The 27,811-nt window shown below is 36.4% G+C and overlaps 1 protein-coding gene across 7 annotated transcripts in view; it reads right to left on the bottom strand.

Annotated features, from left to right (window-relative positions):
• CCDC171 (coiled-coil domain containing 171) overlaps window positions 1-27,811 on the bottom strand; it is a 158,910-nt gene that overhangs the window by 1,312 nt on the left and 129,787 nt on the right. For 6 of the 7 annotated variants that reach the window (XM_083884191.1, XM_083884190.1, XM_083884192.1 and 3 more), the window contains 2 exons: window positions 20,807-20,957; window positions 12,221-12,422 (listed from right to left, as the gene is read on the bottom strand). In XM_083884191.1, the coding sequence (XP_083740317.1) occupies window positions 12,247-12,422; window positions 20,807-20,957 (327 nt within the window). In that variant the 3' untranslated portion in view covers window positions 12,221-12,246. Of the gene's footprint in view, window positions 1-12,220; window positions 12,423-20,806; window positions 20,958-27,811 lie in introns of those variants that run through there. The other variant, XM_083884193.1, reaches the window with a different exon arrangement.

The following is a 27,811-nucleotide window of genomic DNA, read 5'->3' as shown; positions in this document are numbered from 1 at the left end:
CCATTGCTAAAGAAAAATCAATTGTTGCCTCTAACACCTACTTCAACAGTTCTCATTGATACCGACTCTTTTGATTTCCTGATTCATCACAAGCTATATTGCAGCCACTGTAAAACACTAGGTTATGTTAGACCTTCATACAGTAGCAAATTTAGATGACTGTTTCAAGTATGTAGTTAAAATGAGGCAGTGCCAAGTTTTTTTAAATTATAGGTCTGATGAGGATCAGATAACTAGCAGGACTAGCAAGTAAGATTTGCAACACTCTAGTTTTTCAGTCTTCCGGGCTCAACTCTACAAAATGAGAGTCACTAAGAAGCCAATGCACAAATGAGATGTCAGTGTACCAACAGACGTGAAATGAGCTCTCAGTGAAGGCTAATACACTAATTAACAGCCTGTTCTTTGTACACTTTAACCAGCTGACCACACACAAAATTCTCTCTAAAATAAGAATCATTCATTAAAACCATTACAACAGTATTGAAATATGCAAACAACTTTTCATGTTCTAAAAAAAAAAAACCTTCCACATGTAAAAAACAATATTAAATCAATAAGCTGCAAGCTACAAATGGGTTTCACTCTGGATAACAAATATTGAGGAAAATTTAAACATACTGGTTCGCACTGCTTTCAACACCTCAATTAATCAGCATACCACAATGAATGAAAAATGTCATGCCACGATTACTCACATATTACTCTTTTCCAACCTTTAGTGAGGGTTTTTTGTTTTTGAAAAATATAGCATCAAAATCCCAGTAAAGAGATAAGAAATCAGACCCTTTGAGAGTTGAGAAAAAAAAAAAAAGTATGAAACTTAATGATTGGCAGCAAGTCAGTAGACTATGTTACAGTAAAAGCTTCACTGCTGGGGAAAAAAAAAGCTCTGGTTTAGTTATCTAGAGCCTGTGCTGTACTTCTTACAAAGAAGAGAATACTAGTCATCGAACAAAAGGGAAATCTGATTTAATAGCAATGTGATTGATGCAAAAACCAATTTTTGGCTCTTACTCCTAAGAACTATCTTGATCCAACATCTTTATATATGCTTATCATCAATAAAAAAATAGTATTCTATAGGTTAAAAGAAAAAATACTCAGAACTGTTATAATATTCATTTTCCAAACACATACCTTTACAGGGGAATTTTAAAGGCAGTAAGAATTTCCCCAATAGACCTCTTTCATCATTATTGTGTTTAGGCACCTTTCTAAAACATGTTTTAAATTGATAAAGTCAAATGATTATGACAGAGCTGTGGTGATAACCCATCATATAAATATGTATTTAGGTAATTTTTAAAAGAGGAATTATTTATCTGAAATAAGGTGTGTGTTTGAGTAAATCTTTAGCACAGCACTTTTATTTGCCCTGTAAGCCATACACGACTCCATCTAAACTGTTACACTTCACTAGGTAAATAGATATCTAGGACACATACATCTAGCAAAAACATGCTTTCAAAATATTTATGTAATATAGTAACTGGTCATGTCCTGTGCACATTTTTCAAAGTTAATTCGCCTAACTTTACAAAGCAGGTTTTCTCAAAGACAAAATATGAAAAGTTAGGCAATATAATGGAACAATTGCTTTCTAAACCTTAGTTAACTCAAGCAATTTTTATTAGATGTGGAAAAGATTTCTAAAACAGTTTTTCTCTATGGTTGCTCTCTGGCTAACCTACAGTCAAATTTAGGATGTAGTTTAAAAGTTGTCTTATGACATATGAGCTGTTTTACCTCAGTTAAAACCCATTTATAGTGGGTTGCTTTATTATGATGATATTGTGATGGAATATTTTCATACCATCATTTGCTATATCCTTATATTATGCTTTTATTGCAATGTCAGCCTACCCAAAAGCATCATGTTGTGATCAAAGAAGTCCATTTTGCTTTTGTATATCCATATTTGCGGAATAATATTCACAGTTGGACACTTGAAATTAGAAGACTATGCATGTGTTATGATAGTGGTACAGATAATTACATAAGGAAATAATCATTTATAAATATACTGTTTATCTTCAATTGTAGGAGAAAAATCTAGAGCTGAATCTGGAAATTAATCAGTTATTAGTCATAAATTAGAACAGCTTCAGCCTTCAAAATCTACACAAAGGTAATTTTACTGGACAGTTTTCATAGGTTTTCAGTTTCCTTCATCTATGTAGGCTATTATAAAAACTTCTTCCACTTCTCAGGTTTCCCACCAATTTTTGTCACTTCAAACTGCTTTCAAATACTCAATTTCAATACACAGTAGCCCAAACTTCTCTTCTGCTTTCTTCTGACATGACATGCTACCCTATTAAAAAATATACTGTTAGAAAATCAGAATAACAAACAGTGATAAGACTTTTGTGCATTAAGGCTTCTAGTTATGCATGCAATAACAACTGGCTTCAATTGGGGTAAAAAAAAGCCATGAAACTGCTTAGAATCAGAAGAGACAAAATAAGAGACAGAAGGGTATGAAGATTAATAGTGAATGCAAGTTATGACAGTTCCCTACCTGTGTGATGATGTAGGTGTAATAACAAGTTCAGTGTTATATCTCAATGTAAATTAAACAAAATTGTTGAATTACAAGGCTAAAATCTGACCTGTATTTCACCAGAATAGAGGACACTTAGGTGTGCGAGGATGTCTGTCAGTAAACAGAAATGCAGAGGGAGGAGTAAGCTGTAATTTCTTCAGAATTCTAGTGACTCCTAAAATTTCTGGAAAGGCAGTAGCACAGTTTCTCAAGAGTAGGAAGAATTTTAAGTTAAGCACAGATGCAGAGAATGGTGGGGGGAAAGTGAGAAACAATTGATTTCTGATACTCACTCCTCTCAGCCGAACTCCAGAACATACAAATACATAGTAATACCAGTAGACAGCAAACCAAATGGCCAATAATATTTTTTTCAGCTTCTCCCACCTGTGCTATCCTTGCAGCTTGCATCATTTCACTGCTGCAGTATCAATTCCAGTAAGTATTAAAAAAAGAACCATTGTCTTCGATAACCATTTTACAGCACTTATGTGGAAACCCTGTTTTCCCTATAGGGAAAGATGTACATTGTCAGATCATTCACAACCTCCTACTCAGACTGCCATTTCCAAAACTGAGTTGCCTTTTGCCAGACAATGTCAAGGGACTAAGGGACTTCCAGTATGCTGCTCCTTTTTTTTTTTTTTTTTTTTTTTTTTTTGGGGGCGGGGGGGTTTGTTTGTGCTGCTCCAAGAGCCATTTCTTACTATCAGTGAAATAATAAAATAAAATGCCACAAACTGGTATTTAAAATGGAAAATATTACTTGTGGATAGATGTCACTGCAATACAGTGCTAGTTACAAACTTTTTCAAAGCAGGAATTGTATGAGCAGAACTGGAAAGTTTGCTTCCCATGTGAGTGATATTCTGTATGCTGAGGCAGTAGGACTAAATTGGTGCTCTGACACAATGTAAGAAAATGGTAACATTCAGTATAAATTTTAATTGTCAGCCTCCTACCTGGATTGTGCAAACAATATGCTATCAGAGAATAATTCAATGGGCTGCCAACTCACTCCATATTAAGTCAGAAAGGTGAGAATGGTACACAACACACTTTGGGTGGTGGTAGCCAAAGATACTAATGGCTTTTTTCATTATCAAGAATTCCCTCTTCTACTTTCAGGAATTTTTAAACAAATATGAATCTGTAATATTGGGAAACTACAATTTTTTCTTACTTTCCTAATGCTCTTGCATTTAATTCACTCACTGAAATCACAGTCTGGAGGCTCAATTAAAAGCAATTAAAGGAAAGATTTCATTATACATTGTATTTGTTTTTCTAAATTAAAATCCTGTTTTATTCAAACACGCTTAAACCTGGTATGTTTCAAAAACACACAGGACTGCATGGATTATCATGCCAGATGAACACTTCATCGTCAGTGTTTTGCTGGCTTAAAGACAAATAACTTGTTTCTGCATTGCTAATTTTGATGTTTTCTTAAAGTTTTGGCCAAATTCCACACATAGCTTATACCGTAAGCCTTTGTTCCAGATGTTTTATTTGAATACACAGGAAAGTTTCCCATTTTTAGGTCGAATTCTATGCACTGCACTGTTAATACCAAAATATTAGACGAACAAAGCTGTGCTCTTTATTCCACGGTGAAATGATTGGTCTGTTTTGATTTCAATCAAAGTTTCCAAATTCTTGAGTACTTAGCACTTTTAGAACTTCTAGTACTTTAGAACTTTAGTTCTTAGTACTTTTTGCCCATGATACTTATCACTGTCTTTCCATTTTTTCAAGAATGGAAGTAACTTTTATTTATTTATTTATTTATTTATTTATTTATTTATTTATTTTGAATCTGGGTGATCAACCCAAACGACTATTGTTTTATTTTGTGCTGCAAGCTGCAAAAAACACTGAAAGGTACACTACACTTACTATTATGACATCACCCTATGTTTCACAGCAGTGTGTAAGATCATCCCTGCATTTAACTGATGCCTCTCTTGCTTCTAAGGAAGACTTTCCTGCTATGTGACTTTTCCCACAGCTTCTCATTGCCTTAGATCAGTGTGTCATTCACATGGTTCCCTCTTGGCACTCCATTTCTTTCTAGCAAGAAGGGGACAAGAGGATGACAATCAGAGACTAAAAGACTCACAACACCATGCTAAAGAACCACCGGCTGACAAAGTAGCCCTCCCCTACTTAGTCTTTTCTTCTGGGAAACAGTCCCTATTCCACTAGTTAAAGTGCCAAACTTCATATTCTCGAGAGATATGTATTCAGCCATCATCTGAATTCCTATCCAGTGTGACTGTCTGACGTAAGCCTTCAAAGTTTCATCTGAGTTGCATGTATACTGCTGCTCTAGCAGAAAAAGGAAAGAAGTATATTTACATTCATTGCCAAACATTAGCATCTTCTGTCCAATCATTTGAATGCAGAAGTGTTAGGAGAAAACAGCTTAGAGAACAAGGGTTGACACATACAGTGTGAAATCTTAAGGTGCTTGAATGCAATGAGGGAGAAAGTGAGACAGAACCACGTTTCATCTCCCTAACTGTGCTACAGTCCACATGAACTTTGTGACAGGTCTCTGTCTCTCAGCCACACTTCACTAGCTTCTGCTGACATTCAGCTGTCAGACAGCAACCCTTTACCATGCCCCTAACATGCTCTACAGCTTCACCCAATTAACTCACTTTCACTTGACATTGCAGCAAAAAGCTTCATAATAGGTGGTCAAGGTGCACGGTGTCTGCTTGCCCTCTAACTGCTCACGCACAGCGAAATGCTACCTTCTTTTCTGTCTGCTTGCGACGAACTGGCGCGACGACAATTTAGGCATTCTGCTACTAAATGGAACAAGGACAGTGGATGTTTGCCAGCAGTGCATTTATTTATCTCTTACCAAAAACTATCCTAGAGATAATAATCACAGCAATTTTGGAAAAAAAAAAGAAATTACACTGATTCAGTAAAATACTTCAATCACTTTATACTTAACAAAAATATACTGTAACAGCAATTTAGTTTCAAGGGGAAAGAGGGGGGAAAAGTAATTTATTTACAATAGTAGCACTTAACATAGAGGAGGAAGGTCTGCTAACAATGAAGGTGTCTTTATGACTCAGTTTTCTTGCATTAAAAAAATCTTTAGGTGTTCAGAAGATTAATTTTTCCTATGCATTTCTGCCAAGTACACAATATTTTAAAAAATATATTTAGAAATATGGATCTATGTAGCTAATAAAACAAATGATCTATTAAAAATATGGAAATCAACATTTTGGAATTCATTTGACAGCTTATAGAAAAACAAGACCAAACATGCAACTCACTGTTACTTTGCTGACAGATGCCGTGAGGATACTTCAATTTGCGTACTAGTATTCTCAAGTATATTTCTATATAAAATTAGGGAGTAGGTCAGAAAAGCCCCTTAAAAAGTTGATATGTATGTAGTAAGCCCTGATGATGTTCAAATGCTCTTTGCTGAAGAGGGTGGAAGAGTCTGGATTGAGCACTGGTGTCTGGACAGTGAAATTATGAAACCCACTATAGCAAATAGCTCCCAGTGGCCTTAGGGGTTTCAACTACCACAATTTGAGCAGGGCTCAAAAGACAATCCATGCAAGCCCTTTAAGATTCTGGTTTGCTAAACTACACCAAGCTCACATAAGTTACGTAATTTATTTTCTTTCCAAGCATATCTACAGGGAAAAGTCCCCTTGCAGTTCTCTCTAAAAAGCTTTGAAAGAGCATTTTTTCCACACAAGAAATTCTATTTTCGCAAAGAGAAGCAGACATTGAGACTGTAGAAAGTAGAAGCTCAACAGAAGTCCCAAGCATGAAGTAAGGAAAACAAGAAAGGAAATACATTGATTAAGACGTAAAGCAGACTCCTCATGACAGGAAGTTATGGGAAGAATATAGAACCAACTTGTCTTCATGAAAGTTGGTGAAAAGCAGCAAATTATAAGGAATTGGAACTCACATACCTCTGGAAGAGGCTGCTAATGCAGAAGTGGATAGTTTTGCAGCAGTGAAAAAAATACAATCAACACCTCACTCAGATTCAATGTAGGAAAATGGCATTACTCAGGATTAAAATGAAGTGTTGGGGACATGCATGGCCTCATAAGTGAATAATATTACTGCAGATCTTGTCAGTGAATAAAGGTTATTTTGGTTCATTAGGCATTGAGATTATAATCTGATGTTGTTTGTAATCCTGAAATGACAAGATCTGATCTCAAGATTTGACAGCCTTTACTATCCACTACCAAGGAGTAGATTAAAGTTGACTCTTTGGAGACAATGGATCTAGGACCATAAACTGGATACAGACATGGTTTATGCAACCTATCTGCATCTACTTGAAAAAACAGACTGATTGGAATCCTGAATACAAAATACAAACAGTTGCATTTTGAGTCAAAACACCTGCACACATGCATTAGCCTACAGGCTAACCTGAATCTCAGTTAATCTAAATAACCATATTAAACTGAGTAGTCTCTTTAAAAAAGATCCTCTAGTGATGGAGCAAGGAATGACTGACTTATACCATATGTTTAGAAGTGAACTAGTGTTACTGCCAATTTAATTTTCTCAAAATGAAGGTTTATTATTATTAAAATCATCAAGGTATTAGGAGAACAAAGGGTTCCATCCTTTCAGCACTGGCCAATGCATGTAGATTTTCTGGATAGCCCACTGCAGATCTGTATGCTTCTACCTCCTAGCCAAAATCCTGATAAAGGCTCCATCCCACTACATCATAAATTAGATTACAGAAGCATTCATCAGGAAGAGGTACATTTGGCTCCCTGTAGGTTTAGTATAGTTTTCTAAGTTTTGTTTGCTTATTCAAGGCAAGTACTTTAATGTTCATTGATCCTCAGTAAAACTCAGCTGAAGTAACTTCAAGATGGAATTATTCCTTCTCTCACAGATTACATGCAATATCTGAAGCAGTGTATCCTCAACAGAGCTCTAAAGGGCAGTTCTATAACAGTAACGGTCAAGGAAAACAGTTCGCTTTCCAGCAGTATTGCTTATGAAGTATCAATTGATATCTGAATAGCCTAGGAAAAATATTTCAGGCTCTGTTTCAGTTGATGGCTAATATGTAGGTCTTCTGTAAATTCAAGATACAAATTACATTAACTGGGCAAGGAATCAAACTTATCAATTATAAACAATTGAGCGTGGGTGAGCTAGGTTTACTGTCTCTATTGGTTTTGGCAAAATCCATACATACAATTATATTTCGGACTGAATTAAAAAAAAAAAAAGTAATAATTACTTGAACAGAACTTTTTGTACTTATTAGATTCCTGAGCATGGCCTTCAAGAATTGTTCTTAGCTCAGGTACTAGATCATCTCTTTCTGTAAGGTTGAATATGCAGTTCAAGGGGGTCCACTAGGCAAAGGGAACTAATATTTCCTGCATACCAGTAATATTTTTGATGAATAAACATTAAAAAAAGCTAATGGAATTTCATCCTTTCATATATATGTGAGCCAACTGTGTGTTCTGAAAGCAAGTTAAAAACAACAAAAAAACCCCTAAACAAACAAAAACAGACACCACCACCACACACTACAAACAAAAAAATAAAAACAGCCCAAAACCCAGAAACTACCAACACATGCAACACTTGAAATTTTCATCGGGTACGTAAAACTTCTAAGAGTCAAGAAGAACAGAGAGGAAGATTCAGGAAAGTGTTTTTCAGCTTTTTAGTTTGTAAAACCAGAAATGTGTAATACAAGTTTAAAAAATTAGATTTTCTAAAACAACCCAACCAAAACCCCAAAACAGAGATGTTTCAGTAAAGTTGGTGTGCTTAGTACACTCCAGAATTACATCTTAAACTCCTTTACTCAGAGCTCTCATTGAGATTACAGTCTTCTAAAGCATTTCATATTTAAAGCACCGTGAACTTCAGTAAGTTATTAAATTAAACTCAAAATACTTAAAACAATAGGATGTTTTGACATACATACACTAAAATTAAACTGTATGACTTGATGTATCAGGAAACTTTGCAAAGCCCTGGTGAAGTTACATTGTTTAATGCTCAGACTCCCAAAAGAATGCAATGGATTTAACAGACCATGTGAAAGGAAACTTGGTGTCACACAGACTTTGAAAGACTAACAGGCTCCTGACCATAAACATACAAGCACCATACAAGATGATCCTTCTGTGATCAAAGGAGATCCTCAGTACTAAAAAAAAAAAAAAAAAAAAAAATATTTTTGTGGTTCTGGCCTTCAGAAACTGTATGTGTCAAATCATCTGCATCACAGACAGGATAAAAGTCTTTCAAGGTACTGGTGAATATACAAATTTAAGAGGCAAGTATTGAAATGTCATCTTTGCGGCAACATTTACTGAGTTAACTATGAGTTCATGGGCCAATCTCAGTTGAGACCCAGATCAAAAGGTGTGCTGTCTTAAGTCAGTGTGGCTTTAAGAGTTCTATAGTTGCCTCTCTGAAAATAGGAATTCCTTCAGGAATTCAAGGAGTTACATCTGAAAAGGATGAAATGGAATTGTTGCATCTTCAAAATGTCACTGTTTTCCTAATATCATCACATGTATCAGGGAAACTGCTCAAGATTAAACACATTATTTGTGACCATATTTTTAGTAAATTTTATTAGTCACTGTTCATTTTAAAGGTACCTGCCCTTCCACACAAATTCTTGTAAAATAGGGAAGTGAAATTACAGTTTAAGAAGCACACTTCTTTCTAAATCCCTTTCTTTAACCAAATTGTTAAATAAACTAAAGTAAACAAATGTTATTTGAATAATGAAGATCATTATCATAATTACATCCTTTTAGCTGACAAAAAAGCACTTTACCTTATGGAGTGCCCATTTCCCATTTTAAAATTTTGTTCAATGATTAGTTTATTCAGTAGGTCAAACTGCTTCACAGAGTTCAGTCTCTGGAGAAAACAGGTCCTCACTATGATCAACTAGAAGAACTGTGCCTTCTCAACATAATGTGGATTTCACAGAATTCAAGTAAAAAATGTTATACATAACTTAGAAACATAAATAAATAAATAAAACCCCGATGGGTAAATATTAAACAGTGTGTCTTAAATATGTAAGACTGAACAAAAAAAAAAAAAGATGAAGGTGTAACTTGCTGTCTGTATTCCCTTAAATCATGCCAACATAACAAGAATAAAATTATGTGTTAAGCGCAATATTATGTTTTGTACACTAATTGAATTTTCTGTCTTTCTATCTTTGCACGTCATACTCTCTAATACATTTCAAAGGTTTGGTTTTTCTTAAAATACAAAAGGCAAGCAAATAGAAGTAGGCAAATATATTTATTTTTACAAAAAATATGTTACTCTACTGCAAACATGTCACTGAAAGGATTACAAAGTTGTTTTTTTCACAGTTGAAAAGGATGGAAACATGCACAATTATAGGAGAAGGCAGGCAAAAAGAGCATTAACAAGCCAAAAGGAAAACAATCTGATTTCATAAATTCTACAAAGGTGCAACATTAAGTTGACTGCTGTAGTTTGCAGCTACCCTTCTTTACCACACTCACTATCTCCCTTCAGCCTGAAGAGGACCCACCCTCCCCTGTGTGGAATAGTGAGGTTAGTTCTGACAGTAAAATCTGCTGAGGAGCCTAGAATAGAGACAATACCCAGCCTTGTGCTCCGATGACCTTCCCCCCAGTCTGTGCACCAGAAGTAGAAACTAAGAGAAAAAGTATCAGAGACAGTTGTCTCCTGTGGAGGGAAGGTATACGGCTAGCTGGCACTGAATGATCTGGTGGTGGGGACTGACTCTCTCTGGTGGGAGAGACTGTCTCTCTGCCATCCAGAGGGAAATACAAACCTCTTTACCTGAGATTTTGCTTTACAAAACTTAAAGAGAGTGTGAGTGTGACTCTGTGTGTGTGTGTGTGTGTGTGTGTGTGTATACATACATGTGTATTTTTTTAATTATTATTTTTCTTAATGGGTGCATGGAGTATTGGCCATGCTACATTACAAGTGTATGCTGCACATACATGCATTTCTGAAGCCAGCTGAAAAAGAGACAGGATCCTGGCAACACTGCCCTAGGTCATACTCTAATCTTTTTTTTCCCCTGTGATCCAGGCAGTGAGATGGTAGTATAAAGTAAACAAGAACAGCAAAAAGACAACAAAAATTGTCATTCTATTATCTATCATCCTGATCAAGTGAACTGCAATCCACAGGGTGCATTTACACTTCTTGCACTTTTTATCAAAGTTAATATCTGAAGATCAGCACTGAATTTTCTCCTTATAAACAGTGCTTTACATACTTAGCTTGAAATATAAAACAAAACAGGTGTGAAAACAAGAAAATAATTATTCACAACAGTTTAACTTGTAGGATCTAAATTTAAAATGTCAAGAAAATGTCAGGAAGATGACAGACTGAATTGCATGGATTCACTCACCATTTAAGCATCTATGCTAGATTCATTCAGGCACAGCTATGCTTTAATCCCCTCCAAAAGTTTCTCAGCAAATTCAGAGTCTCAGAACGAACAGACATTCCCTTTATGCTTAACCCACAGTTTAGCAGGGAATAATAGAAACTTCCCTGCTCTCTTTCTTGAAATAACTTCTTCAAAAGGGAGGAGGAAGCACCTTCTGGCCTGAGTAAAAGTCCTTGAGTCTGGAAAGAAGTGAATTTGTCTGCCTTTGTAGAGAATATTCCTTTTCTTCTATAAAGACAGTAAAATTGCATCCTTGGCTCTGTTCTTTTGTAAAAACTTTTTTCCAGGGTTAAATGTCCTGGTCTATAATATCCAGTTCTCAAAATAACAGCCTATCTAGCACTCCCGATACTTTCATTTCTACTGCAGCATTAACAATATATGAAATAATACATGAATGTTTCTTTTAATTTGATGTCCTGCAAATACTCCTTTAATAGATGTGGGAAGAAGGCAAAAGAAAGAGCAGTGTGTAGCCAAGAGGAAGCAAAGACATGTGGCTGATATTGCATATTACCAATGAAACACATTTTGGAAGATTAGTGTAAAGGTACACTAGAAAACTAGTGTACAGTTATTTTTCCTAATAAGGAAAAAGCCTTATTAGACATCACATGGTTGTCTCCTGACTTACAGTTGCCCACCATAGCAACTGGGGCATTTCTGAAACACTCTTTTTCAGGAAACCCCACCTAGTATTTGCAAAGAAAACATAAGACTAGTTCATTCCAGTATTCCTCCTTTGAAAACTGAACAAAATAAAGTGTAGGCATCCACCGCCTTGCTCTCCATTAATCTGCGGCAGGCAGAGAATGAGAATGAATGCACAATGATTTTTTACAGGACAAAATTGAACCTACACTTTAGACTTGTTTCCTTATCCAAATTATTAGTCAGTCAAAATCCATTTGCAATTAGTTGCTCCTGAAGGTACAATTGTTGCACTTGCCTGCATTTAGGGTAAGAGATGAATACAGCTCTAGCTTCCAAGTGTCTTGTTTACAGTCCCGGGAACTGAGGATACTTGTTTGTGAGCTCACAGTTCCAGTACCTCACTAGAAACATATTTCTAATGCCACAGAAATGTAAACCATGAAGGAAAAAAGGAAAGGAGACTACCTTCCTGAAAACAGGACCCTCCTTTTTTGTGACTTATCCAATGACTTGAAAGATTTGTTTTGTGCTTAACAGCGGAACAAACCTGTGGTTATTTAGGAACTTCATGGTTTCCATTAAACCACACAGCATGGATATTTGGAATTTCATAGCAACAGTGAAGTGAGAATGCAGATCTTGCTTTTCCAAAGTACCAACCTCTGCTGAGAGTTAACACCCACACATATTCTCTCACATTCCTTAGCCAATTCGTGTCATTAAGGAGAGCTGAAGAACAGACTAAACAAAGAAAAAAAACCAAACCAAATCAACAAAAAAATCCCACAAAGCCCAAACCAACCCCACTTTTCTTTCAAGTGCTTAAGCCTCTTTCTTAAGCACTTGAAAGGAAAATGCTACAACTGGAAATGTAATGTTTAAATGCAGCACTCTTTCTGTCCATCTACAGTGTTTACAGCGTTAACCATGCAACTGAAAAACTGAATTATTGGAAACCACCTAATTACCCAAACATTTACCTCTCTGCAGGTGTAAATACATGGGCCTAATAAGCCTTCCCACTGCGAAAGCAGTTACTTAAATTATATTAAAATATTAAAAACTATTTAATGAGCTTTTTTCCCCTAAAGTAAATTGAGTGTGTGCCTTAACCTGCTTCAGGCAAAGGAAGTTTCAAACATATTGGTTTTGAAACTAGCCATTATTTCCCATGTTGCAAAAATGGCAATTTTATTTCCCAACAGCAAATGAAACTGTCAGGAAAATTTAGATGCAATAAAATTGGGTGGTTAAACCAACATGCTGGATTTGGAATAAAACTGAATTAAAGGAATTAAAATTAAGCATTATGTCAGTCAAACTCTAGAAAAAACTATTTGAAATGGGGGAGGGGGATGTGTTGGGGTAGTCAATTTTTTTGCAAAAGTTAGGTTCTGGACTTGGTGAGGTCCACCCATAACTACCCATTTTATGTCCATCAACTGTGTCACATTTGAAATTTACGCAATGAAAAATATTTTGCATAAAATGTGTTGCTTCTGGCAACATTTCTGCCTAAATAAAAAGTTGTCAGGCAGTGTGTGACTTTAGTGGTACAGAGTTTTAAAATGGTGGCTTCAGTCCAAGGCTAGCTAATAACGGCTGACATGCACTGGAATCTTGAGGCCTAAATCAACATTGTTTTCACAGCCGTAATTAAGCCACCTAATCAGAAGCACATTTTGACGGGACAGTTTCTGGAAGCCAGACATTACAATTTCTTATGCCTGGAGCGCAGTGGCTCATGAGAGGTCCTCATTTAATTTCAGGTTTAAGAAAAAAAAAAAAAGGGCTGTAAAATGAAAAGGGTATAAAAAAAAAGCAGTGTATGGCTGTTGAAATGAAGCAGGCCTATGTGTTCATGCCTTGACCAACGCTGCATCCCACCCTCCTTTGGCTCACTGCCGAGTCCCCAGCTCTCAAGTGGCAGCTACATACAGTGAGATTAAGGGCTTCTGCCAAAGTCAACAGATGAGCTGGTCTGAACTGGCTCTCTGTGTGTTCTGATTGTAAATTGTGCTGGTGATGATTAGAGAACTCTAACACAGGATGTCAACTCTTAAAACTGTCCAGAGAAAATATTTTTTTTTTTTAAAGGTTCAGGAAATTTTTTTAAACTTCTTTTGTGGCTTGGTACATAGTGCTGTGTCTATAACTTTCAGATGACTCAAACATGAATTCACACAAATCAAGCAACTATATTATTAAAAAAATACACTGTTACTTGCTCTCATTGGGCATATTTCCCTCATTTAGGAATGTTTACACAGCAGCGCTGCTGCAAAATGCAACTCTCTGACTAGTACAATAGAGCAGTCTTGTGCTTCTTCCACCTGCCAAGTGGAATACCGCTCCAAAATTCAGACTGACAAAAATCAGCAACTTTTGTTGTATGATTATCAGTTTGGGATGTGATCATACCTACTTCAAAAGACTGTCTTGCTTTTTTTCTTGACCACAGCTGCATTGGTAACTTCAACATAAACTTTCAACCCCAGAGGCCACTGTAAAACTATCAATATGAAGGCAGCAGTCACTGGGGTCTGATTACATTTGGTTCTCCTCTTTAATTACATATGGATTCTATTATCTGAACCTTTTGCCTTAAAGGCAACATTTTAATCAAATTACTATAATTTTCAAATATGTTACAACAGTCTGACAAGTTTAAAGTTCACATACACAGAGTATTGAGTATCAAAAAATTTTTTGCATAGAAAAGGAAGCATTCTTTAGAAAATAGCAAATGTGTTGTTGGATTACTGTAAGTGCTTTTCACTATGTTACCCTAAATTGCAGAATGCAGAATGAGATTTATAACATAGATTGTTGTTGTTATTAGTAGTAGCTGCTTTAGTATTATTCTAAACTATATGATTTATACTGTTTGGTTACAACTATTACTTGTATAAGCAACACCACGTGACCAAGTGACCATTTGTATTACGATATGTGCCTACCTTGGCTACTTAGTGAGGCTGGCAAGTGATGCCCAATTACTTAAAGTCAGGAAAGAAATGCAAGTATTTCAATGAGAACATAATTTCAGGGAAATATTACTGCTTAGTGGATCCAGTATTACAGAGACATTAAACTTAGTAAATCTTATGAATAGAGTTTTCTATTTTCACTTGTCTGATACTTACATAATTTCATGTCTATGGCTATCTCAAGAGTCGGGAAATTTTCCTTGTGGGCCTGTCCAATTTCTCTTTACTTACTATCACTTCAGGAACATTCACATGCTCCACAGCAACTACATGATCGTTGGTCCATATTTACTGAATTCTGCCCAAGACTATTTCCAGAAAAACACATCAAAACAAACAGTAACAATAAAAATAGCAAGTCTAATTACTTTTTGCAAGGCAATTTAAGAACCAGTATCTCCAAATCTTTCACAAAACAAATTCAAATGTGTGTAAGAACACACGAGGTAGTGAAAAAGCCAAGGAGAATGTGCTGATTTTGCACAGCCTGGTTTTTGGTAGTAGGAAGGCCACAAAAGTGGCTTCTGTGAGTAGCTGTTGAAGCTTCCACCATGTGCAGCAGAGGGTCTGAAGATGGACAAGCTGCTGGCCAAAGCTAGACTAATGAGAGAGCAATTTGTCTGTGATAATGCATTTAAGAAGAAAATCAAAACAAAGTGGGGCAGAGTTTTTTTCCTAGTCAGAGAAGAGGATGAGATGAGAATATGTGAGGGAAACAACAAGGCAACACCAAGGTCCGTGGAGAAGGAGGAGCAGGAGATGCTCCAGTCACTGCAGCTGAGATTCCTCTGCAGGCTGTGGTGACATCATGGTGAGGCAGCTGTGCCCTGCAGCCCATGGGGATCCACAGGGAATGGAGAGATCTACCCACAGCCTGTGGGGATCCATGGGGGATGCAGAGATCCACCCACAGCCTGTGGAGGAGATGCCCATGGTGGAGCTGGTGGATGCCAGGAGGAGGCTGTGATCCTGTCAGAGACTCAGCAGAGAGGGCCCCTGCTTCCAGGCTGGAGCAGCCTGTCCTTAGAGGACTGCACCTTGTGGAAGTGTAACCTACACCACAGAAGTTTCATGAGGACTGTGTGCCCATGGGAGGGACTCACATTGCAACAGTTTTGGCAGGACTGCTGCTCATGAGATTGGAACCACATTGGAGAAGATAATGGCAAACTTTCTCCTGTGGGAGGGACCTCACAGGGGTCTCACAGGGGAAGGACTCCTCTCCCTAGGCAGTGGAAGATCTTGGATGATGAACTGACCAAAATCCCCCTTCCCTCTCTCCCTGAGCTGTTGGTAGGAAGGAGGGAGGGGATGAGGGGAAAAAATGTGGTTCTAAGGGCTTATTTTACTTCTCATTATCCTCCTCTGACTCTGTTAGTAATAAATTCACATTTTACCTTTAAAACAGAGCCTGTTTTGCTCTTGGAGTGTTTTCTCCCAGTCCTTATCTCAACTCATGAAGCCTTCATTAAATTTTATTCTCCTCTGCCCAGCTGCAGTAGGGGAGGGTGAGTGAGTGACTTTCATGGGTGCCTGGCACTGGGCCAGTGTCAAACCACAACAGAGAGTTTTCATTCGGGACATACCTGCTTCTTACAACATCTGGGAAGAATTCCTCCAGCTACATCAGAGATATGGCTCTGGCCCATGAAAGACACTCTCTGACATTTAACATGACACCAGTAAATGCCTTTCTCTTATGCAGCAAGAGAACAGGCAAAGAGCTAGGATTTTTTCTTTCTCTCTAGTTCCATCCTCATAATTCTAGATTTAGGACAGTGCATCCCTGTTAGATGCAAGTCTTCACCATCAAACATACATTGAACTGGCGACAAGGAAACAAAGTATATGGGGCAAGCACATGTAAAACCACTGTCCCAATCAGCCTGGTTAGGTAGGAAGAAAATGTCAGGGAAATAGTTAACTGGTAAGTTTGAATTATAAATATTTCTCTTCTCTCTACTGCCTATGAATAGTTTCATGTAGATCATGAGAACTGAGAGCTGACTGCTTTGAGTAGTGAGAAAAGTGTACATCTTGCTTAATGCAGTTTTTCAACACAGAAGTATGAGACCATATGTCAAATCACTAGGATCTCAAGAACAAATACATAATTTTCATGCAAAAGATCATTCTACTTGCTTCTCCCACCTCAACAAAACCCATCACTTCTGTATTTTCAATACTTTAAGTAGTATCACTAGACATTTCCGGACAAAGGACAGATACAGATACAACTGTGGTGAAAAGGAGATGACACAAAGCCACATAAACCAGTGAGTGACTTTACTGATGCTAGGAGAGGTATCAAAAGACAACAGTTGTTGCCACCATTAGAGAATTCTGCTACATTCTCATCCATCTTTCTCCCCCTTTTAGATAAAGTTCTTTTGGGTGCTCCAACTTCCATTTTCACAAAAAGCTTTTCTATCTTCATAATCTTTAGAAATTAGAAATGTAGACATTTTTATTCTCCTTTAATTCAGAGGTGAAAACAGAAAAAGGAAGGAGTATCACAAGATCAGTGTACATGCAGGTTCAGAGAAGCAGCTGACAAGAAGCATTTGTCATAGCAAACAAAAGTGGCTTCTTTTGTTTGCCAGAACCAACGCCAGATTATTTTACATTTTTAAACTTCTGACAGCAGTACTGACGTCAGGTATAAAATCTTAGGGCTGGAAGCTACAAGAAGACCTCTTGAAAGTATTCTATAATGAATTGAATTCTGCTCACTCTTCCTCCTATGTGTCCAGTCACACTGGAAAACAAAGTGTCACTGCATCCATACCCTGCAACACTGCACTTGCAGCAAAACCCCCTTGGAAACCATGGATTCACATACTCGCCATGTGACTAAATATGATGACACATTGCCCTGCAGCACCCACAAAGAAACTGCTTATGACTATATCAATGCACAATACAGCACGTCTAAGCTCTCAGTTACTGCAATTCTGAATGAATGTGAAAGAATACTAATAAACTAATGTATCTGAAGAATAATAAAAATTAATAAAAGCAGCAGAATTCAACACAGTCCAGTTCATGATGTTTATAATATTGAATGCTGCTGAACATGAAGTAGGCAGGAAGGAATATTATGAAATGTTGATAGTTTCCTAATAGAAAAAAAAAATTGATAGGACATTTTAGAAATGTAAGGGAAATTTCAGAAGCAGTTGGTAAAGACAAAAAATTCCAGAAGAAGTTAAAAAAACTGAAACCAGCCAACCAGTAGCCACAGGAATAGAGAAAAATTTGGGCAAGGGGGCAGTGGGGGGTTGGGGAGGGAGAGGGAGCAGAAAGAAGGAAAGAAGAAGAAAAGAAGTCAGGTAAAAAACCTAAGTTGTTTTCCAGCCATATTGAATTTTTAAAGAATTGCAAGAATTAAAAATACACAGGGACTTTCTTTCCACAGAGTAAGAATCAGAGACCAGTACAACAGATAGATAGCTTGGCACTAATGAAGACTACAGAGACATTCTGCCACTGACTTCACTTCTCCCCACATAATTCTCTTCTCTATAAGCAATGTTTCCAGTGTTCATCTCACCTCTGTCCACCATGATTATATGCCTTCCCATTCCTCTCTGCTGGCATTAGCATGATCACATATAGCAATCTCAGATTCTAAACTCTATTGACTAGAAGGAAAGTGTTTAGACTAGAAACAGACTGGAGCATGGAGACGGCAATTCAGAGTCTGAGATAAAAGATGAGGAGTTAGAATCACCAATTCTGCCATCAGTTTTCTTTCTACAATTATTAGCAAACCCAAAGCACCAGAAAAGAGAAGTGGTGTGAATAGAAAAAAAGGTGACATAGTTACGAAATTTCAGTGGAAACAGGTCAATTAGGAAAGAAATACCATCTAAACAAGGAAAACTTGCACGCAACAGCCTGTTGGCAGGGAAAGATCCTTAAGCAGCTAGCATAAAAAACACCAAGAAACAGCCACAACATTGTGAAATAAAACCCAGTTTTATAAGGTAAGACTCCACACATGATACACAACTGGAAGACTCCAGAAATGTATTTCAGCATTGAGCAGTAGCTACTCTTCAGGAAGCACAAACATATGTCATATGAAGGCCTGCAACCAATACAGTCCAACTGCTGTGTGTGTCACTGCCATGTAAAATTTTGTCTGCAATGGGTATATGATTGAAGACAATGAATTAAAACTAACGAAGCTTATCTAATTTTGAAACCAAACATGTACTCAGGAAGTCATTGCTCCCTTTCATTTAAAATAAGTAAAATAATCTGTTGAACTTTTTTTTGCTAGAAAAAGCAATTCAGTGCAGAACCTCTTCCTCAAAATCAAACCGAAACAGTATCAACTACAACACTAAGTCACACTCCAAAGCTGTGATGCCTGAAGTTATTAGAATTCATGCTTAATACAACTTTCACAAATATTAGGGACAAATTTACAGAAAATCCAAATACTACAAAATATACCACAATCACTTTCTCATGGCAACTTGAGATTCTCATTCTGACTGTTTTCATTTTTACATAAAAAAATTAAAACACTTCATATTATTGCTTGGGTTCAGATTCAAATTAAACTGCTTCTAAAGGAAGAACTACTGTTCTCCCCAGAGGGCTAAGTGAGCCCAACACAATGCAAGTAGTATCATCTTTACATTGACACTGCATGCAGATACAAACTAATTTTAAAACATGGTATTTAGTCACAAACATTGGAGAACTGGTTTTCACTGTAATGTATCAGGCCACTGCATAGCCCTTCACAGACAGGACTAGTATAATCTTTGTAAATTTCATTTCAATCCAAATGAAAGCAAACCTTGCTACAAGTTTGGCAGACTTCCCAATCTTTAGTAAATAAGTGGTCGTCTTGATTTAAACAACAAAAACAAACATAACAGGCAAAGAAGCAGTCCAATTACATTGGGCACAGGCTCACTAGGACATACATAAACCTAGGAGAAGACATTAAAAGAGTCTGGATGGAGGAGGGAAAAAGCAATTTCAGTGAAGTCATTTCATTACTTAGAAAAGTTGTGTAATCACAAATAAAACAAACTTTTCATTCAACAACTGTAACCTCAAGATGTTAAAACTCAAATTCAGCATTGATTAATATTATTTATATTTGCACTAATTTCCCATGGTGCTGTTAGATGCAGGATAAGAAATTAATGTAATTGTGTTGGAAAAAACCAAAGCCATAGTCACAGCCTTTGAATATATGTTTACTAGTGTGTTTATGTCATTTTAATTGTGACAGCTCTCTTACAGATCTTCCATTCCAAAAAGACAAAAAATACACATTTTCTTCACGGTCCTTTACTACATAAGACTAAAAAGACAGTAGGAAGAGAAGATAACAACAACATCCACCACCAATAAAATGAACTTCAAATTTTTCTCTTTTACCCTCTGTGGAAAAGTGAGAAGAGATGGGGCAAAAATACACTGAGTGTATGCAAGTGGCACATCCTACAGTCTCATTCTAGGGATACTTGCCACATATTTATGACAGTTTATGTGTCTGGCCTCCTGCTGGTATGACACAAATAAATCTGCATTTAGTAATTCCCCTAGAGAGAAATCTCAAATCTGAAGACTCACCTTATTACCCTAAACAAATCCAAGTACCTTTGTGGGCAACAATATTTTTATTTTCAGAAATTATTCCTGAAATTTAATTTTAACCTTGTAATTTTACTGAGAAGCATTATTCATAACCACAATTGTCTAAAAATAATTCAGATCTCCTAAAAACCACTTAGTTTACATGAAGCTGGTAACATTCTGGTTTAACATACAACATCTCTAGATGTAAAATTCTTCAGGTCCAAAGTTCAACTATTTACTGTACTGGTAAAACTAAAAAATTCACAATGTATACTTTTCCAGCAGCAATGAAGAGGTCCTTGTACAAGATACAGTAGTAAAAATTAAACTTTGTGTTAACTTTTACCATTCCTTTTGTCTTCATAAAAAGTTTCTGTTGACACTGGTTTTATTGCTCTATTACTTTTATAGAAAAATATTGTATTTCCCTACAGAAACTATACAGCATGAAGGATGATGCTGGGTAAGAAACAACATTCAAATGACAAAAAATTATTTGAAAAGCAGACTTACCATTTCTAAGGTCACTTCCATGAAGACTAGCTGTTTGGAGCCTGGACTTTAGGACTGCAACGTGAAGCTGAAGAGATTTTGTTTCTCTCACTAATATTTCAACTCTGGAAACTGCAAGCTGGTAGACTTCCATGAAACTTTGAATCACAGCCTTTAAAAAGTAAAGTAAATCATCAGTGCCAGGCAAGCTATACTTAAATGCCAAGTAGCATACATCAATAGAAGGTTTAATTTTTATTAATTGGAAAAATCAAACAAAGATTGTAAACCAGGCACTTAGGTTGTAAGTCAGGATGTAACCAAAAGTCTAACATAAGATTTTGTACTTCTTCAAAAATCTGAAATATTGATAGCTTCAAGGAAAAGCAAATGACTGTGCACCCCAATTACAAAGTGACCTGTTTTCAAACATGCAGTACTGCACTGAAGAGTTGATACTATTTTTTATGTTATTAACAAAACTCAGTGCACATTCAATTTATGTTCATAAAGAATCACCACACAATTTTAGGTGAATTTTCATACTTTCAAAATGAGTCCTCCCACTTTATAATAAGAAAATTAATTTTTCAGAAACAAAAGAAATACAGTAAAGCTACAAATCTCTGGAAGTAAATAATCTGATTATTTTACAGTATTAAAGTATAGCTAGGAAAATATAATTGTTTTCATGGATATAGTGTAAGAATGTCCCAGTTGTGTAATATCGATCAGACTTATAATAAAGTTAGCAGCACAAGAGAGAACAAATGATTTGACATTAGTGGTGTCTTTATATATATCCTAAATAGTCTAACTTTTGAGATTATTGGTCTTCTTTACAACGGGTTAATCACATTTTATAAGTTATAGTTTTCCCCTTTGAAATGAGCTGTAGCATGTTGCGACTGTAAGAACATATTACAGATAATATGAAATTGGCCTTCTGAATATGTCTGTAGTACAGACTTATAAACTTAGCACCATGAACAGGCATTCACTAAGGGTTTAACTGTCTTCCTTTCTTTGTTCTCAAACACACTGCTTCTTTTCGCGATCAAGGTAACAGCACTGAAATCAATCAGGTTATTTTATTGTGATGTGTAGAAAACTACCATGGCAAGTCAACACCAAGATATCTTTTCCTACCAGAATATCCAAAATGTTTTAAATACTGTGGTGCTAAGCTTAATAGTGAATTCACATAGCTCTGTAAGCCTGCCACTGTCAGCTCTAATCCTGCTTTTAAATTTTTTTATTTCACATTCAACATGACTAAAATGCTGCATCTATTCAAGAAACAATACCAAACTGGAATGGGGATATATATCATACTCCACACAATACTGCCTGAGAGTCATCAAATGGTAACAGTCCACATGTTAAAAATGAGACATGTTGAAATAGGACTATTACCTGGGCCTGCGACCTATAAACAAGGATTATACCACTGCATAACAAGCTGTGTCTCAAATCTCACACAAAAAATATCATCTGTTTCTTTAACAACTTCCCACATGATATTTAAAGGTTTCACTGAACTAGAATGTAAAGAGATATTTTCTTAACTTTTTCCTTTTACCTCTGCTACTTCAAAGCTAGTGAAGCCACTAACTATACAGCTTCATCCTACATCTCCACAGGCACTCCAAGTCCATGCAGTTATCTGAAACAGCATTTTCTGATTCCTTCCTGACCTACTCAGATATTTAATTTGTTCTCTCATTTTAATGAATTTGAAGATTTTAGATCTAGGAAAAATATACTCACAAACTTCTATTTTCACACATAGCAATTGTTTTCTTGACTAATTTAGATTTCTTTTTAGTCTAGAAGAAAGTAGTTTTGCAGTTACTAATGTTTTCTTACAAATGTGGAAGCTGGCATTTATGCATCCATATGTACAAAATCCTTTCAATAAATCCCAACACCCTAGCAAAGAGTCGGGGTTAGTTTAGATCTCTCTTGCTTAGGAACAGGTTGGGATGAACATTATTTTTGGGTCTTCCAGGGGTGGCATGAGAATGAAGAACATTTATTCTAAATGACATCTGGGGAATGGCAAATATATTGGGTTTTTAAATGTGCCACTTGAAGGTACAAATGATTTTAAGAAACTTCTGTCAGTCACAGATTGGATGACGGATCTGTCGTCAACAACACAAAAGTTGCACTTACTGGAAAGCCTGATACACAAGGAATGGGCATAGAACCTGGCCACTTGCAAGTTATAATTTCTGTCATCTAATTAATAAATGCTTCTGGAAAGGAGTTCAGAACTTCATCTGCAGCTCTGGAAACTGTTCTGTGATCAAGCAAGTCAGTTGACAGAATTTCCCAGAATGCAAACCTAGCTCTACAGGAATTTTTTCCACTCCTGCTTAATGAGTAGTTTCTTTTGCTTTAAAGTACACACAGAAGTAAGATGCATATATAGTTTTTAACAATACATTATTATATATTATATTATATATTGTTGTTATATATTATATATTATTGTTATATACACAACAATAAGATCTTTCAGCAAAACTCCTGATTATTTTTTATAACATAAAATTCGGCATTTATACACATCTGCATGGTCTGTATTTAAGAAAGCACTTCCCATTTTGAATGTGCTGGTAATAGTGTGACATTAAAACTGGGAACAGACCATAAAACAATAAAAGTTTGTCTTCAGTTACACTCAAAATATTTCAAGAATACACACCAGAAAATGACTTCTGTTCAGAGAGGAAGATGTAGTGATCCCCAAACCTTACAGGACCCAATAATATTGTAACTAATTTCAAAAATCTAAAAGATTTTTAGACAGATGAGTATTATAGGAAAGTTAGTGGGGAGAAGACTTAATCAAGGAGGCCACAAAATGAGTGGAGCTGAAGAACACTGGCCCTAGGTGTTCCTCCCTGCTTGAGCAAGGACCAAAGAACCACCAAAGGTCCCTTCCAACCTCAACCGAATTCAGCAATTACAAAGTCATCCTAGGGATGCGACACAAATCCAATGGCTGAAATTTACCTAGGATTGATCTTAAGCACACAAATTGCTCCACATTAATCAAAAGCAAAAAAGAAGAAATAATCATGTGCTGATTTCTTTTACAGTGATCTTTCTTTTCACTCCATACAATACTTTAATGTATAGAGGATGTCACTATTATTTATGACATCAACATCCTACAACATATACTACTGATATGACAGAAGCAAATAGTAGGTTTTTTAATACAAAAGTGTCTGTGAGAGGAGACCCCTGCTATAGTAGTAAAAAAAGACAAAGGCAGTTTCATGAAAACTTCAGATGCATAAATTCCAGATAGCTGGCTACAACTCACCAGAAAAAAATATATTCTTACAGTTGGCATGGAAAAAGGATGGTTTTAGGCTAAAGTTGTTGGACTAGGAAGAAAATGTGCAAGAGTGCCCAAATTCTATTTTCAAATATAACTTCCAATGTACAGATTATTTTAAGGCTAAATACTTCTAACAATCTCTTTTTTTACAGCTATTGAACATTTAAAACAGTACCCCTATCTAGAAAATCCCAGAGTACTTTAAGAGTGTTTGAGTGCAAAATCAGAAATTTTTTTAAAAATCAGGTGTTAGTCATATCATAAGGGAACTAGGTATTTTAAACTTTAGATCTTTATTCAATTGGAAAAATGGCCTCTGAAGATTTTGAGTAGGAGAAGGCCCTTATGACCTGTTCAAAAATGTCTCATCCAAAATATGAGGGTAGGCATAAAAGTTTTGGCTTTGGCTACAGGTCAGTGAAGATAAGAAACCAAAGTTGAGAGCAAAAATAAAACAAAGTTAATGCTGTTTAGAAACCACAAACCAGTGAACATCAGAGCAAAAGAGCATCATTTAAGCCATTCCTTCTTTCTCCATATTAATCTTTAAAAGGACTGAGAACACTTAAGCTTAGGACATTTCTTCAGGGAACATGTAAGCCCATTTTTTTCTAACATTCCCTGAACTTTTGAATGACCATTCATTGTCTAGTTCAGTACACCAATTTTCAGGTGGATAGTGCTACAGATGCTGTAAAACTACATTTGCATGTATTGCTGCCTGCAAATCCACAAGACTGAAAGACTTCAATCTGCAGGAGTACTTTATTTAAAGTGAAAAATGGCTAACATTGACAAATAACAATCTTAGAGAAAATTGTAAACAAAAAGAAGAAATTTATAATATTTTTTAAAAATTAGTTTATGAAATTCAAATGTTATTCAAACTTCAGCTGTTCTCATTGAAGTTACAGTAGAAATAGACAAGAAATACACAGATCAGCATATGCAAACTAGCAGACGATCTCTTATCAAAGTGTTAATTTATTTACCATACATTATAAAAAAGCGCTTTTAACTTCCTGCTTAAAACACTATACATGTTGTCTCCCTTGTCTTTAGCATTTGGCCATTGAGAAAACACAGTTTAAAAAATTATTTGGTTTTACACTATTCTAAAGTTCCAAATAAGATACCAAATTACTAGAAATCAATTTCTTCTTTTTATATCAGTGCTATTACATTATCCCAGGACTTTTTTAGTCTGCTGTTGTTATAGAACTGCATCTCATGCTTGGAAGGAATAAATCTAAAGGAAGGAGACCTTATGCTGAACTGATGCTTATTAAAAGGTGTCAAAAAAACTAACAGCCTAACAATATATGCATTGACTTTGCAACATCAGATGGAACAGTCAGAGTAAAAAGACCATCTACTTTAAACACTATACTTTAAAAACCAAAGATGTTCAGAAAAGTTGAAATTCATGTTTGACTGCTTGGTTCTCCCTTCAGGAATTCTTCAACTAAACACAGTGTTAGCACAAAGCAATGACCACATATACAAAGACCCCAGGACTACATATACAAAAAGATAAAAAAAGAACAAGAGAAGGAATAATGAATGAACTTCAGAAGAATGAAAGATAAACACTGGTTAACTAAATTAACAAACTGCTTACATGAAAATCTGAATCTGAAAAGACTGAGAATTTCATTTATGGTACAGAGTTTGGCTGAAGTGGAATTCAGGCAAAACCAAATGGTGTAAAAGCAAAACTCCATGGAGTTCTGTGTGCCTGTCATTACTGCCTTGCTTAGAACTGACATAAGTAACATTCATTAAAATGAGTCCAGAAAACAAAACATACATCAACTACTTTTTGTTTTCAGAAACAAGATTTCAGGATAATTATTGTATCTTTTAAAAAGCTATATTTGGAGAAGAAATTATTACACTGAACTTCCCCTATACATTTGAGCATTTGAAAACCCCTCCTGGCTGCCTTGACCCATAGTCCAAAACGTCTAGTGGATATAAATACAGCAGCTTCTCTGGCATGGGGGAAAAAACCTCAAGGGAAACTGTATTCAGCAAAATTGCGCTTTTGCAGCTGTTTGGCACTTCTTTAATGATCTATTCTCCTTGTATCTCATTTCAACACTAAACTTTTTGTTCAGTTCCACTCAAGCATGGCATGCACAATTTAAATGTGCCAAAAAGCAGGTCAGTTTTGTTACAACTTTTTTTTTTTTTTTCCCAACGAAAGCTGACTCAGTGCCACACACGGGGCCTAACTCTATCCCCTTCGCTTCAATAACAATTACTTTACCCTGTAGGTCTCAGCAGATAGCCCAAGGGAATGAAGCTCTAAATAAAAGGCTAGATTCTCTGCAAGAGGTAATGACATGACTTCCTACAAGAAAATTGAAAAGGGAGCATTGAAATTGACAGCAGAAGAGAAAGTGCTTCTACTGGAAACCACAGTGGATGGGCATAACAACAATTGCCATGAAAATTATTACAAAGTGTAAGACTTTCAGAAATTACCTCAATATTTTGGAAACTGATAAATTAGGACAAATGTGTTTAGTTGGTATGACCAGGCAGAAAGCAACCTGAGAATTTTATAGCAAAGGAACTAGCTTCCTGCAGCCTTGACTATTTAGAAATAGGTCTGGACTATGCAAGAAAATTGTCACTTAAGAAAACTAAGGAAATACAGGTTTTATAGGTCAATAGTGTTTATACGCAAAGACCATTCTCACTGTCTATTGTACAAAGTCAAGCACAGTTGCATGCAAAATGTAAAGGAGAAACAATTCCTGCCCCAAAGAATTTGTAGTTTAAGCTACAAATGGGGAAAATGTTACCCATTGTACTCTTCCCATCCACTTACACAGTCTTTATTCAAAATGAATATTTAAGTTTGTGAGGAAGGGGTAGAATTTTTCAAGTAAGTGGTTTTAGCAACAAAGAAATGGAAATTCAAAGAAGTTTCAGGCTGGTATCTTGTCTTCAGTGTATATCAGCTTCTTTTGCAGTTATATTCTAGACAGGGACAAAAGAGTGAGAGAAGGGTAGTCACTGACACACTACAAAGCCTATACTTAAGTGAGCATGAAAATCTACCTAATGCAAGCATAATGCATTACCACTGATGAGAAGAACCAAACAGCAACAGTCACTGCAGAAAAGTCAGGATATAGTCTTACTATAAAACATGATAGTACCCCATCACACATTCAGTCTTGGGGAGAAAGAAGACAGTAAAACTTCTCATCAAAATTCAGGTGAAATGTCAAGTGAAGGAGAAGTTGTCTGAATCTTAACGTGTCTAACGTTAACTGCTGTGGGTTGTTCTCTGGTTTCATGTTCCTTTCAGTTTTATGTACCCCAGTTCTATTCCCAAGATGGCTCCCCTGGCCCTGTTCTTTATCCTCCATTTTGTTGTTTACTCCAAAGTTCTTCTCCCCCACTCTGCCTACCCCTGGAGACAGCCACTGATTGGCTGCCTTTTCCCGCCAACATCCATGTCCATCACCCCTACCCCCCCATGCCAATCTCCCTGAGGCCTGGGCCTAGGGATTGGCTGGGTCCCTTCCCGCCTTTTCCCTGGTCACCCCTGAATGGATCACCCCACCTTTTGGCCACTCCCTGGTTCCTTGTCATTGGTTGCCACATGCTTTCCCCACCCCTGAACCCATGTGTATTTAAGCCGGTGTCTT

The sequence above is a fragment of the Zosterops lateralis genome (assembly GCF_965231275.1).
Source record: "Zosterops lateralis genome assembly, chromosome: Z".
Taxonomy (NCBI): Eukaryota; Metazoa; Chordata; class Aves; order Passeriformes; family Zosteropidae; genus Zosterops; species Zosterops lateralis.
This window is presented reverse-complemented; position numbering and strand designations above follow the sequence as displayed.